Source organism: Pyrus communis, chromosome 12 (assembly GCF_041283825.1).
Source record: "Pyrus communis isolate YQ-2024b chromosome 12, ASM4128382v1, whole genome shotgun sequence".
NCBI classification, from domain to species: Eukaryota; Viridiplantae; Streptophyta; class Magnoliopsida; order Rosales; family Rosaceae; genus Pyrus; species Pyrus communis.
This window is the reverse complement of record NC_142576.1, coordinates 22814600-22829139: the sequence shown is the minus strand read 5'-3', so window position 1 is coordinate 22829139 and position 14540 is coordinate 22814600. Positions and strand designations below refer to the sequence as shown.

Here is a 14540-nt window from a genome sequence, read left to right as displayed (position 1 = left end):
AAAAGGGAGAAATTGAATAATTATAAAAGTTATGAAGAGTAATCATGGAATGGAGAAAACTAGTGAGGGAATTCTAGTCTTTTAGCGGGGTACTTTTCAAACTTATTAATTTTGTATAAAAGAGAAAAAGATTGAAAATGGGCCAAACCAACGACCAGTCACATTAGCAATTTAGTAGGAATTTCCGCTAATTTTTCAGTAGCCAAGCTTTGTTTTGCTGGGTTAGGAATTTAGAGGAGTGAAGGGAAAGGAAAGCAAAATTAGTTGGGGGTAGTTTTTTCGTAAATTGACTTTTTTTCCCTTTGTAAATTTTCTACATGGACAACACAAGGTAAAGATAATGAAATGTTGGATGAAAATTTTGAAAACTTAACGAAATGGAGAAATTGAGTAATTATAAAAGTTTAAGAGAGCAATTAAGAAATGGAGAAGATTAGTAAGTGAGAGAATTCTAATCTTTTTGAGAGGTACTTTTCAAACTTATTAATTCTGTAGAAAAGAGAAAATAATTGAAAGTGGGCCAAACCGCCGACTAGTCACATTAGCATTTTAGTAGGAACTAGAAATCAATGCCCGCGCGTTGCTGCGGGATTAAAAATTGTATGTAAGATTTTATTCCAAACATATGAAAGATTGTAAGATAGAAGATTAATACTATTTACATTCAAATTGTTAGAAAAAATTTATATACAAAATATTTAACAAATACAATCCACATACAACAAATCGTAGATTTTTTTAATATATTTCATGCATTATGTTTGATATATAGACAATACCTAACCTAAGTTCCAGATATAAAATGTGTATATCGAATCTAAATGGATCTTAATCTGTTAATCCTTATAATAATTGGGGTTACTAATATAGTGTCAAGAAATGATTGGACAGAAGAACATGGGTAAACGTGTGACAAAAGACATACTTACAATAATTCAGCCATCAATCTTAAGGTCTTTCGGATCGGAGAGCTGAATCTTAATGCAAGCTTTCTGCAATTTTCCAGAAATACAAATAAAAAGTTAAAATCCAAGTCTAAAAATTAACTGATATCCCAACTTTCTAATAAATTGTGATGACAAAATCAACAAAATAGAATGAAAACATGACTTACACATTTAAGGCATGCTTGAATCTTGATCTAAAGTTGGTGATGAGTCGATTGGTTGTCACCAACTCTAAATGAGAATTCATCAGAACCTAGAAATTTAAATAAAGAATTTACAAAATCAATATTTACTAAAACCCAATTATTTTGTTTATGATGTATTATGGCTTGCCAAAGACTGAAAAATAAAATAAAAATAAAAATAAAAAGCACAACAAAGAGTCAAAACTCAAAGTCAAAAATCCATCTTCAAAGTACTATTAAATGCCAGCATTTACCCAATTTTAAGAAATTGAATTGTTAAAATTTAAATACCATGATCAATTCACCTTCCTTAATATTTTCTAAAGTTTCCTCGCACCCCTCTTTAACCGCTGCACCAAAAAAAAAAAAAAAACATATTACTCTTTAAATACTAAAATTGAAGATCTTAAATTCATAAATTATCCAAGACTTAATAAGGTCGTCAAAATAAGCATCCATCATAACAATAGCACTCAAATCGTGCTCCTTTGTTTCCCAACATTTTCTCATCAACCAAGCAGAGGAAAATTGTGTTCAACTAAATAGGTAGCAGTTGTGAGTTGGGTTTCACCTCTTTAAATTCATAATATTTTTAACATGCATGTCCATCATTATTTCTTTAATTTGCTTTCGAAATGGGGCAAGATCATGTTAGTTTAAAACTACTGTTAACATGTTATCATTCAATATAGTATAACATGGATCAAACAATTAACGTTCGAAACCCCAAAAAAAAAAAAAAAAAAAAAAAAAAGATGAGAAATTAATGGAAAAATTATTAGTCTGACATGATAAGTTGCAAAACCTATATCACCAAATCGTTTTCGCTCAATGCTAATAAAAGCCTAACATGACTAAGTTGTAGTGCCAAGAATTTTAAGTCTCTGACTCCCTTGAATGATGAAAATGCTTATAATCACAAAGTTCTCTGAATTTGCAGAAGATATATACCACATAATTAGACTAAAAAAACTGATTTTCAAATACATACCAAAGTTGAACTCTTTCTCCAACCAGTATCCGATGACTAAAAGGCTCAACATATTAGCCAATAAATAGAAAACACCCCATGTAACCAATTGCAAATGATGAGAAGCCACCCCTGGTGCCTGTCACCACCTTCTTTAAATCCAAAGCCCCCATCTTCTGCAACCTAAACCAACCAAAATCCAACACAACACCATGTTATACTTGTAATCTCTGTCAACTACCAAACTTCAGAGCAAAAAGAGTCTTCTCCAATTAGGACTAAAAACATCCACCAAATGATTTCAGATCAGTCCCCAAACTTGTAAAACATGTTTTTCTGCAAATAGGACAACGAAAAGTACGAAAAACTTAAAACCAACCAAGTGGTTTTCTTAAAGCAAGAAATTGGAGCTACCACAAACAGAATGTATCAAGTTAACAATATGCAATCAATGAACTATTTCATAACAAAAATAGCTAAAGGCTTAGACCCAAATGAGATTAAATGTTAGGAATTCAAAAAACAAATTGAAAAATCTAATTCCAAAATTCCAAACACCCACCAAATGGTTTCGGATAAAGTTCTAAAGTTGAATACATGTTACCCATACATAAGGGTACATAAGAATGAGAAGTAAAGTATGAAAATTTTAAAACAAAGGGCCAATCGTGCTCTTTGGCAAATTACATTTTGAGTTTGGCTGTTTTTCAGTTTCACTCTACCCTTAGATTTGTTCTTCTTTATGAGTAGACCTTCCAACCCAACATCTATTCACATATATAATTGCCCCTAGCTACACCAACACGAATCCAAAATCACATATATTCTCTAATGTAAACTAATTCATAGCTAATTAACATGTTCAAATCCTAATTTTCTCATATGATTATGTACCAATAGGAATAGGCGAATCTGAAGAAACCCAAAATTTCCAGTCAAAGAAAAATTAATACAACCTCTGGAAAAAATAATCAGGAGATAAAAACTCAAATACCAAAAAATAGAATCAGTAAAATAATCATATAAATTGTGATTTAGATGAAAATATAGGAGGAGGGTAAAGATTGGAAATGCACAGAGAGGGAGGCCTTGTATTTCTGCCAATCTGAAATCCAATCCTCCTTGTCCCATTGGCCCTTGACAAACTTCTTCGATTACCACCTACACAAAGAGACAATTATCTCTTGAACCCTTTTCAGAAAATGAAAAATGGATTTGAGAGAGAGAGAGAAAGAGAGGAGAGAGAGAAATTAGGGTTTAAGAGCTAATTAAAGGAGATTGCATTGTGTTCATTTTTTCTTTTGTTTTTGTTTTAAAACTCACTCTTAATCAGGATTTCCTCTTTATCGTGTTTATAGTCTTTATTGTATATTATGCCTACATTATATCCCCATTTCAGTAAGAAATTGAAATCGGAATCAATATGCTTTTTGAGTAAACATGGTGTTTTCATTACATCTTTTTCATTAAATCTTCCATAGAATAATACACCCATGATCAAAATGGTCTACACGAATAGCCAAAGATTGACACAATTCACGTCCTCTCTCTAGCTAAAGAAAATCCTCTATATTTTTCTTTTAAAAGCTCCAATCACATTATCAAAAACAATACGTAAAAAAAATAGAATGAAAAAAATTCCAAAATGAATACAGGTGAACCACAAAAATAAAAACTGAAATTCAAATACTTAGAAACAATGAACTACATCCCCCATTCATGAACATAATCCACTTCTCTCTTTATCTCCCCCTCTGTCAGACTAAACCAAAACCCTCAATCTCTTTTCAATACTGCAATAACATAACTCAACATAACATGGAATGAAAATCATTTACAACTTAGAACAAAAGAGACTAACTTATGCAACACCACCTAAAACACATAAAAAAAGGAAACAACATTCTCCAAATACACAAAAAAAAATTTAAGAACAAATGGATTTGCACAGATTCAACGTTCACAATATACAAAATTCAACCTCCACAATATACAAAAAGTAAAAATTTTGTTACACAAAATCCTCAAGGGAAGATACTAAATTATTTACCTTGTGCACAAAGGGCTTCGAAGTCTATACACCAAAGCCCAAAAACAAACAGCAAGGTCTCCTGATCATACACCCAAGCTGGATCTGACAATATAAACAAACTCTCAAAATCACAGAATCAAAATTGAAACAGAAAAGCCATCTGTAAATTCAAAACAACATGCAAAATCACAAATACAAAATTCAAACAAAAAACCCATGTGGACATTGAAAACCACATAAACAAAATTCAAAACAGCCACACGGAGAAGTCACGAAACTCACCAAAACATGCTAGATTTCGTGGGTAAAAAACCGATCCTGATCGAATCGAAAATTTGATGAAATAGCCGATGAAATCTGTAGCCACCGAGAGGTTTTAAAATCACAAAAATTTGAACACATAAAAGAAAACTCAAAAACAATAAGCTGGAGAACTCACCATGAAACCCAAGGTTTCTGCAGGATTGACGATTTCCTGAAAACCATGCTTTTCTAGGTTTAAACCTTCTTCCCGAAGGCAACGGACCTAACATTATTTGGAAAGAAAATTCGATCACGAATTGAAAAAAAAAATTGAGAGACAGAGAGAGACGAACCTGAGCTCGAGAGAGATCGAGAAATCCGTGGAAGCAAATGGAAGATCCCTGATTTTCCATCTTTCTTCCGTTCTTGGATGAGCAACACGTGTATAGCTGGAAGAAAATCCAACGAAAAGGCACACGGGTGAGGACGCGTTGGCAACGCTGTGCATAGAGAAACAAAAAGCAGAAAAGCGAACGAAGGAGGCGGAGCAATGAGGGACTCATAGGCAAATGAGGGCAAAACAGTCACTGCACTGCACAAAAGGGCAAGCAGCAAGGGAAACCAAGAAAAAATCCAGGGGTAAAACCGTCCGCCCACTGGTCATCCACAGTGCTCAACCCTTACGGGTTTTAGTATATATGATTTCTACTAATTTTTCAATAGCCAAACTCTGTTTTGCTGGGTTAGGAATTTAGGGGAGGGAAGGGAAGGGAAGGGAAAGCAAAATAAGTTGGGGGTATTTTTTTGCAAATTGACTTTTTTACCCTTTGTAAATTTCCTACATGGACAACACCCGGTAAAGATAATAAAATGTTGGATGGAAAATTTAAAAACTTAATGAAATGAAGAGATTGAATAATTATAATAATTCAAGAGAGTGATTACTCGGCAAATATTCAGGAGGAAAATTACGCATTACAAGTTTATAGGATTAATCGGCAAATATATATATTTTTTTTCTAGATATTCCTCTTAATCTCCCTCTTACATCCCTCTCGTACAATGTAAATATAATCAACGTGATTAGTAAAGTAAAAATGGGAAAGTTATTTAGTGTGGATGTACTGCGATATATCTTTTGCATTTTTGTCTTTATATGATTTTACAATCTTATCTCATTGGTTTTTCTTTGCATCAACAATATCAAAACTAGGGGCACGGCCGGGTCGGCCCAAATGTAGTGAAACCGGACCCTATCTGTTTTAGAAGTGAAACAGGACGGGACAATATCAAATATAGGGGTGGGCACGGCCGGGTCGGCCCAAATATAGTGAAACTGGATCCTATGCGTTTGGAAGTGAAACAGGACGGGATGGGACGGGTCATCATATTTTCGAAAATGGAACCGGATTTAACTCGGGCCTTTTGAAACGGGCCAAATGGGTCGGTCTCAACGGGTCCATTTCCTGATCCAATTCCAATCTGAAAAACCTAATGCAAATTTTTGAAGGCAGTGTACGAGTATTGAGTAAAGCTTGTGTTTCTGTTCTATTTCTTTACTGCACAAAATCCCACATGTAGAATTTGTATCCACTTAATTCCTGACTAGAACCACATGCAAAAAAACCCAAATCAAGTAAAACTCGACAGATCTCCTTAGAGGTTATCTTGAAGGATCTCAAACTACAAAAAAGCAAACTAGGATCGACGGAGATGGTCATGTGGGTGGGAAGGCCTCGATCGACGGAGACGGGGATGAAACTCAATCGACGAAGAACAGACAGAAACGGCGACGAAGCAATGACGACCGGACTGATAGGGATGAGAGTTAAGAGGAAGGGGAGTCAGTTAGGGAAAGAGAAATCGAGAAACTCTCTCAGTTGGAGGGATGAGAGTTGGTCTGGGGTTGTACAGCTACACACTATGTGACTCTGTTGTGTTGTCTATTGGGGAATTGAATGAGGGTGGAGATTAAATGGAAGAAAGGTTGGACCACTAAAAAAAGGATCAGGATCCTCTCCTGATCCTTGTATGAGGATTCTCATGACCAAGGAGTGTGGGCCATTGGATGAAAATCCAATGACTACAAACAGGGGGTCCTTTTAAAGTTATAATAATTATAGCTGTTGGATTTTCATCCAACGGCTCACACTCCTTGGTCATGAGGATCCTCATCCTTAGATCAGGAGATGATCCTGATCCCTAAAAAAAAGCAATGAGACAATCTGAGCCATTAAGGGCAAATTAAAGGAGTTGACCAAGGAGGGATGCCAAAACCATCCAAAAGAGATGTCAAATTTAAAATTTAAAATTCAAATTTGAAAGTTAAGTTGTACTTTGGTATATTTTAAACTATTGATCTCCAACCGATATGTTAAATTTTAAATATAAAATAATAATTCATATGTATTCTCTTTGCATTGGGAATGAAAAGAAACAAAAGAATAATGGTTTAAACAATAAAAAATTAATAAAAATTATTTAATAATTAATTAAACAAATCTGAATGTGTTGTCAAATTTAGTAGTAAGGGGGAGAGATGTCAATCCATGTCATACCACATCAGATTTGGCTTCTCGGTTGAAAAACATTAATGCTGATTTTTGTTACCTTTATTACTGACATTTTGACATCTCTTTTGGAGATGTTATGAGGCGACAAAAGTACATGTTGGGAAATGTGCGCTACGAAAGTTTTTGGTTGGAGTTTTTTTCGCAAAAATCCCATCGGTGGAGGATATTAGAAACAATTTAAATTTTGTCGTTAGATAACACCTGTGACGACAACTCAATTTGCCGTTATAAATAACCTAAGCGACTAAATTATTTCATCACATTAGAACTTGACGAAATAGTTCGCGATAAATAAAATAATCGTGGACGAATTGAACTATTGGTTTAAAAAGAGTTCACTTCTATAATAGGTTTGGACGAAAGAATTTGTCGAAGGCAACAAATTATTTTGTTGCAAAAATACTTAAGATTTAAAATAAATAACTTCATGCGTTAACTGGAAGTAGAACCTTAATAGCGTGTTTATTAACCCATAATCTGAATGAGAATAAGAAATCTAATTCCGATTACGGATTACACCTGTGTTTACTAAAATTGGGAGGAATCAAAAGTGCGTGAGGCCCACACAAACAATGGAATCAAATTCCTGAAATTGAAGGATTTGGATTTCCAACATATACAAGTTATTTGGATTCCGAATTGCCCAAGCAATTAGAATGATAATTATTTTCCCTTTATGCCCTCTTTTATTTTCATTATTTCCAAGATTATCCTTTTAACCTAGGCTTATTTTTCTTTTCACCCAGCTCATTTCTATCTTCTCTCAGCCGCAGGCCTCTGTCCTCGCTCAACCGCGACTCTCGTCACAATTACGGATAGGTAAATTCTACTTCTTCTGCGTTTTTATCTCTGTGCTCATAGAGTTCGATGAAATCAGCGTTTCGCTGCTCGTTTCTTGCGCGTTTCTTTCTTCTCCGTGATGGATTTTCTTTCCAGGATTTCGTGCAATTTTTTTTTTTTCCAATTTTCTTCTCTTTTTATTTTTATTTTTTGGTGTGCGAAAAACTTGAGAGAGAGAGAGAGAGAGAGTGAAAGAGTGAAAAACTGAGAGAGTGAAAGAGGAGTTTTTGTTTGTTTTCCTTTGAGCTTACCGTCTGAGGAATCAAAGAATCATTTTTTATTTTTTTTCCAGAAGAGGGGAGTGGAGGAGGAGGACTGGAGGAAGCAGAGCTCAGACTGTGAGTTGGGTTTTGCTCAGATTTCTTGCTTGTGCATCAGGTATGCTTCTTCTAGCTGCTCTATTCTCTCTCTTTCTCTCTCTCTCTCTCTCTCTCTCTCTCTCTCTCTCTCTCTCTCTCTTTCTGTACTTTTGGAATGGTTTTTCAGTGTTTTGCGCTTGAATCTCAGATTTGCATTGCTTGTTCTGTAGTGGGTTGTATTTTGTTTTCCCATTAAATTTGAAATGGGAGGAATAATTAGCTGGTTTGCTCAATTGTAGAAGACAAAGTTTGCCAAAGTAATGTTCTTGCAGAAAGATTTTTTTAATAGTTTTGAGTTTCTGGCGTTTACGGGAAACTGCTGGTCTGCTTTTAGGGATTTGGTTAGCTGAATGCGATGATATTTGCAAAGATTGGGAGAAAAATGATGGATTCCTTAAATGGGGTTCTTTTAGATTTCGATTTGGGTGTGCTCAAAAGTGTGAGATTTTGTAGCTATTCACATTGCTTCTATTAGGGGCTCATTGCGTATTCAGGTCAACTTCCATTCCCTGGTATATGTGACAACAAAATGGATATTAAACACCTGAAGCTATTGCAAAGGAACTTTGAACTACAATTTGTGTTGTGTAAATTATGTTATCACTCTATCAACAACGGGGAGAAAAGTTAGAGGATTGTTTTAATTTACCAAGTTCATGCGGAGAAAGTCCTCAATCTTAGTATTAGCAAATAACCTATTAGTCGAAGGGAAATAAGATAACCAGTAAGTAAATTTTTGTGACTGATTGTGTTCTGTAATGTTAATTTATTTCAGTTTGCAGATATGTTTATTAACTTGTTCATTGAAGTCCTCCATGAAATTTTTTTCTTCATTATTTTGTGTAGACTAATGGCTCGTCTAAGTTTGTCTACAAAGAAGAAATTACATGCTGCGTTGAATGTGTTGATTGTCTATCTTCGAACTATATTTGTTGCATGTGCTACTTCTTGTTTCTATTCTTGGTATCGTTTCCAAAAGTGCCTTAGAAGTCTCTCACCTTGTCAAACAGTTATAAGAGTTTACAAGAAATTAGAATACTTACATGGTTTAATTTATGAGAGTGATGTGACATGTATTGTTGAACTACAAATGGATAGATGATCCTTTCATAGATTATGTCAAGTTCTTGTGACTAGAGGACAACTACGAGCTACTCGAAATGTGTCTATAGAAGAGATGGTTGCATTTTTTTCTATACATTCTTGCACACCAATCGCACAATTAACCACCACTTTAGAAGGTTTGGTCGAACAATTAGTAAGTATTTCCATGAGTGTATTAAAGCAATGATTCGATGCCAAAAGGATTTCTGGCAAACACCTGAGCCTATCCCTGAGAACTCAACCGACACAAAGTGGAAATGGTTTAAGGTATGTAGTATCTACATGCCTACACTACTCAGTAATTACTAGCTTTTTATTTCATAGTTTAGTTTGTTAATTTAGCGTCCTATATACTGTGGAATTGCTTAGGTGCACTAGATGGAACACCTGTTAAGGTGCATGTACCATAATGTGATAAACCAAAGTATAGAACAAGGAAAAATGAAATAGCAATGAATGATTTGGGAGTCTGCACTCCAGACATGTAGTTTATATATGTTTTACCTGGACGGGAAGGGTCCGTACATGATGGTCGAGTTCTTAGAGATGTTGTGACTAGGAGAAATGGATTGAAAATCCCTAATGGTAACACTCACAACTTTTTTTAGTAATTAAAATTCTTAGCTTTTGAATTGCAAGTGATATAAAGTTGGAAGTTTGACAATTTAATTTTTTGTCAACAATAGGTTGTTACTATTTAGTTGATGGTGGCTGCACAAACGGAAAAGGTTTTCTTGCACCTTATAGATGAACCCGTTATCATCTGAATGAGTGGAGAGATGGTTATCGTCCTACGACACCAGCTGAGTTTTTTAATATGAAACACTCAAGTGCTCGGAATATCATTTTAATTCCTCCTCAAATCAATTCATCCTCAATTCACTCTTCTCAATTTGATTACAAATTAGTAAACGTGCTATAAGAGCGTCCAAAGTTGGGCTAATCTAGCACAAAGACAAAACACTAAATCAGAGAACGAACTTCAGTTTGCTCCCCTAATGATAGGATCACACACTTGTATTCTTGCTTAACGAAGGATTAAACTGGTAAATTTATAATGATCACGAACTATTAAAATACTACTAATTATCAATTTATATTTTAGTGAAAGAGTTGTATAATATTTGGTTAAAAGATTTTAAAGAGCCTCTTAATGTCAAAGGTTATACCAGGGCTTTGGGCCTCAGCGTTGGGTTTGGGCGCTAAACCAATGAATATAACGAACAAAAAGAAAGAACCTTTACATGCAGCTTTAACCAAATTAGTTCTGTGGTTTTGATAAAAAGAAATTCAAAAGAAGAAAAATAACCCAAATTTTGATGGGTTATTCTCAAATTTTTTAACAACTTAATGCCATCTCACAACCCACTCACTAGAATTTGGAAAAACATTTAGGTAATCAGGTATTATATTTCTCTTCAAGTGATTTGTAGCCCAGTTGATTAAGAGTAGTTGTATTTGCATTCAAGGTTCTGTTTCGATTTCCTTCCATGTAGTTTAGTGTAGTATACTATCATTTGTTAAAAGAAGATGCTATATTTCTTTAAGGAACAAGACATATGTACAATAGAAAACTAACGAAAAGGATCTTACAAACTTTTTATTTTAATCCAAAACGCGTAATAACTTGTTTTTTTAATTATAAAAACAAATTGTAATATTCGAGCAACTTCTCGCAACCGCATAAACATAGTGAATCAGCGGCAGCCTTCATTAGAATATCCCATGTGATTAAATAAATATTGATTAAGTGAAATTATATTGCGAGGTTATTTTCATTAAAACACTTCAGATAAGCGGGTCAAAAGCAGGGTGATTTTATCCTAAGGGGCTCAATGTAATTATGAGTGAAACACCAATGTTGTGTCGACCGAGTATTCGGCCGCAGTAAATAAACAAACTACGATATTATGTCGTCACTTAATATGACGGTCTAAAGGTATTCATTTTCACGTATAATGAGAGGTCTTAGGTTCAATTCTCGCCAAAGGTGAATTTGAATCACATTATTGGTAGCACATCCCTCTCCCCCTTAGCTTAGATAAGAGTAATGTTAGGGATCAAATTTGTAGGCTAAATAAACAAACTAAATGAGGTGTCACCAATAAAAAAATGAGCACATTTATTAACGATTAAGTAATAATCTAATCACCAACTTTCATGTCATTTAGTTTACAAATTGAGTCTCCCTAGCATTACTCGGGTAGATAATATCATTTGTTAAAAAAAAAAAAAAAAAAGAACGATACCATGTCAAGGTTAAAGATACGGACAAGTAAGGGAATGAATTTTTTTTTGTGGGGGATCAATTGTTTATGGGAAAAGAATAAGGGAACTGTTATTAGCACTCTACAAATCTCATTCTACATTTCTCCCAAATGTATTTTTATTTTTAACAATAGAAAGTTTAGGGTGCACAATAAGATTTTTGAAGTGCCAATAACAATTTTCTAGAATAATAAGGATAATGCTATTCACACTCATTTTTACTTCTCACATACTCTTGTTAATATTTAGTCATTATTCTTTTTCAATTCATCTGATATAACGGCTCAAAATTAAAAAAATATGTAAAAAATAAAAATGAATGTGTGAATATCAATACTTGAACAATAATGGTACAGACTATAAAATCAAGGCTTATTTTTCTTTTGTCTCTTTGTTATGATTTCCGGCCGCTGAATTTTGACCCTTTCTCAGTAGTTTCTCTATCTTCCCATTTGCTGATTAATTTTTTGTTTAGGCAATAATATTAAAACTTAAAATAAGGTAAATATACTATAGCAAATATGCATATCAACCTAACAGAGAGGCAAATGACCAAATTGACCAATATGAACGTGGTATCAGCAGAAATTTGTTCCTCAATATTCAATGAGGAGGTAAGATTTTAAGCGTCTTTTCACATTATATGTAATTTTCGTTGAAGGAGTCACACAACAAATAAAGGGCATTTTTATAAAATAAAAAAAAATTAATTGTGATTAGGATTGAATATATATAATAAGCATGTATTACCTTAATGAATAAGCATTCACGAATTCTTCCCCCCTGTTCCATTGAAACAACGAAAGCTAGCCACCAAACTATGTCTACCAAGTTGTTTTTAATTAATATGAAAACATGAGAAGACAATTATAGTTTATAAGTATGTTAAGTCAAATCTGCAGTCGGTAAGAGTTCGCAGAAGTTTTAGAAAGATTATCTTTTTCGATACATATGATATTTTACACTAAATTAATCTAAACTATAAAGATAAAGACTCGAATTTAAGTACATAGGATGAAATACACCGCTCTAGAAAGTTATAATTTTTTAACATTCAATCTTTGATTAAGTTCTGACCGAATCAACTATTTCATTTTGTACAAGCAGAGCAAGGAGTACTGCTATATTCGACTTCGACTTACAATGTGCTGTCTCCTCTTTCGGCAAAATTAGCCCATGTGACATAGAATAAGTGGCCGAAGAGACGAGACAGCTAACATGAGTCGCCAATGCTCAAGAAAATACTTCCCTATATATCCATTTTAGTGTGTTTCTGTTATCTCTCTGTTCGTGTAACTATTCACATTAAGAGAGTTTCTTTAAAAACATTGAAATCAGAATAAGTAAGTTTCTCCATCGTGATGGTAAGTATTGATATCTGTTGATTGAAGTGAACATTACATAGTATATAACTCACCAATCAACGGTTCACAATTCTAATTAGATTGCATGCGTTCGCAATTCATTTATTATTTTAAGTTTTATTCCAAAGGACAATATTCAACCGTTAAGAATTAGAAATGGTAAGAGATTTTAGTGGTGGATTATCTTTTTCGAAAGAAATGAAACGTTGAACAAGTGTAACTAAAACATCAATTTGATAACCATCACGGAAAGCAAAAGTCTAACAACTAAAAATAATCCATCAATATTTATTTATGAACATGAACGTTGAACAAGTGTAACTAAAACATCAATTTCAAAACCATGCATCACGGAAAGCAAAAGTCTAACCACTAAAAATAATCCATCAATATTTATTTATGAACATGCGTAACCAAAGTAGGTATCAAAAGTAATCATATAATCATCTCTGTATATATGAGAGCTACCTAGTAACGTAATAATAATGCCAAAAACAAAAAAAACAAAAGAATAGTAGCAGAAATTAAAAAAAAAAAAGAAAGAAAAAAAACCGAAAACTGAATGAACAACAAGATATATGAACTCGATCGATCAATCGTAGGCTGTGAAGATTGATTAGAAGTAATCAACTTTGCACTTTTTAGTCTGGAAAGTGCCGACTGAATTTCCGTTCTGAGTCTAGGGAACCTTCAAGTCGCATTCAATCTTGGGCTTGAACTTGCCGGTCTTGATCGATCCGAGTTTGAACCGAATCCGAAGATAAATCTTCAAATCGATCTCGTAAATCCCAGTACTCTTCTGCTGATTGTACTCTGAAAGCGCCTTCGAGTCTACAAACACTTGCTGGCCTTGGAACACGGGGTTCAAAGTTGGGGTAATCTAGCAAAAAGACAAAACACTAAATCAGAGAACGAACTTCAGTTTGCTCCTCTAATGATAGGATCACACACTTGTATTCTTGCTTAACGAAAGATTAAACTGGTAAATTTATAATGATCACGAACTATTAAAATACTACCTAATTATCGATTTATATTTTAGTGAAAGAGTTGTATAATATTTGGTTAAAAGATTTTAAAGAGCCTCTTAATGTCAAAGGTTATACCAGGGCTTTGGGCCTCAGCGTTGGGTTTGGGTGCTAAACCAATGAATATAACGAACAAAAAGAAAGAACCTTTACATGCAGCTTTAACCAAATTAATTCTGTGTTTGGTTGTAAGTGTTTTCCTTGGCTTGTTCCTTATGCACAAAATAAACTTCAACCCAAGTCAAAATCGTGTGTATTTTTAGGATACTCACTGAATCATCAAGGGTATAAATGTTTGGACCTGTCCACGAGACGAATTTATTTGTCTCGCCATGTTCTATTCGATGAGGACTCATTTCCATTTAAGGAACTCACATCCTTGCGGGAAAACGTTGATAACACAGGTAGTTTTGCTTCTCCTGATCTTTTGTTCACGTTTCCTATACTTTTGTCAGATACTTCCACCACTTTGCTGAACCTTACCCATCATTTAGAGTCCCAATCCTAGCCAAACATAACCACGACCAACCCGCAAAATCCTGAACACCATACCATTCCCCACAATCCCATGTTATCCGATCCTTCCAACCCGCAAACCACCTTATCTTTCCTTGACCCTAGTTCCAT

The 14540-nt window shown here is 34.1% G+C and overlaps 1 protein-coding gene and 1 long non-coding RNA gene across 8 annotated transcripts; one reads left to right on the top strand and one right to left on the bottom strand.

Moving 5' to 3' along the window:
- Positions 1-547: 547 nt before the first annotated feature.
- Positions 548-4815, bottom strand: LOC148692523 (uncharacterized). Of its 5 annotated transcripts, XM_088681028.1 has the most exons (9): positions 4574-4815; positions 4417-4491; positions 4153-4236; positions 3181-3263; positions 2124-2285; positions 1438-1482; positions 1115-1200; positions 930-992; positions 548-583 (listed from the first exon to the last, which is right to left on the bottom strand). In XM_088681028.1, the coding sequence occupies exons 1-5, from the start codon at positions 4788-4790 to the stop codon at positions 2169-2171; spliced, it is 576 nt and encodes a 191-aa protein (XP_088537154.1). In that variant the 5' UTR covers positions 4791-4815; the 3' UTR covers positions 548-583; positions 930-992; positions 1115-1200; positions 1438-1482; positions 2124-2168. The 5 variants fall into 5 exon arrangements, with proteins under 5 accessions (XP_088537154.1, XP_088537157.1, XP_088537155.1 ...); XM_088681031.1 differs by lacking the exon at positions 548-583 and having other exon boundaries at positions 625-992; positions 1424-1482; positions 3179-3263; XM_088681029.1 differs by lacking the exon at positions 548-583 and having other exon boundaries at positions 625-992; positions 3179-3263.
- A 2860-nt stretch (positions 4816-7675) lies between these two features.
- Positions 7676-10135, top strand: LOC148692522 (uncharacterized). 3 transcript variants are annotated; one of them, XR_015953839.1, is made up of 5 exons: positions 7676-7769; positions 8083-8168; positions 9248-9520; positions 9623-9838; positions 9940-10135. It is a non-coding gene; the product is annotated as an uncharacterized LOC148692522 (long non-coding RNA). The 3 variants fall into 3 exon arrangements; XR_015953837.1 differs by having other exon boundaries at positions 8996-9520; XR_015953838.1 differs by having other exon boundaries at positions 7723-7769; positions 8086-8168; positions 8996-9520.
- The last annotated feature ends 4405 nt before the right edge of the window (positions 10136-14540 follow it).

Bases quoted from the DNA above. Each gene is read 5' to 3' on its own strand.
- LOC148692523 (XM_088681028.1), bottom strand. From the start codon at position 4,790: ATGGAAAATCAGGGATCTTCCATTTGCTTCCACGGATTTCTCGATCTC. The intron at 4,492-4,573 runs GTGAGTTCTCCA...CGGTGGCTACAG, and splicing joins CAGAAACCTTGGGTTTCATG to ATTTCATCGGCTATTTCATC. The intron at 2,286-3,180 runs CTGTGCATTTCC...TGGTTGGTTTAG, and splicing joins GAAATACAAGGCCTCCCTCT to GTTGCAGAAGATGGGGGCTT.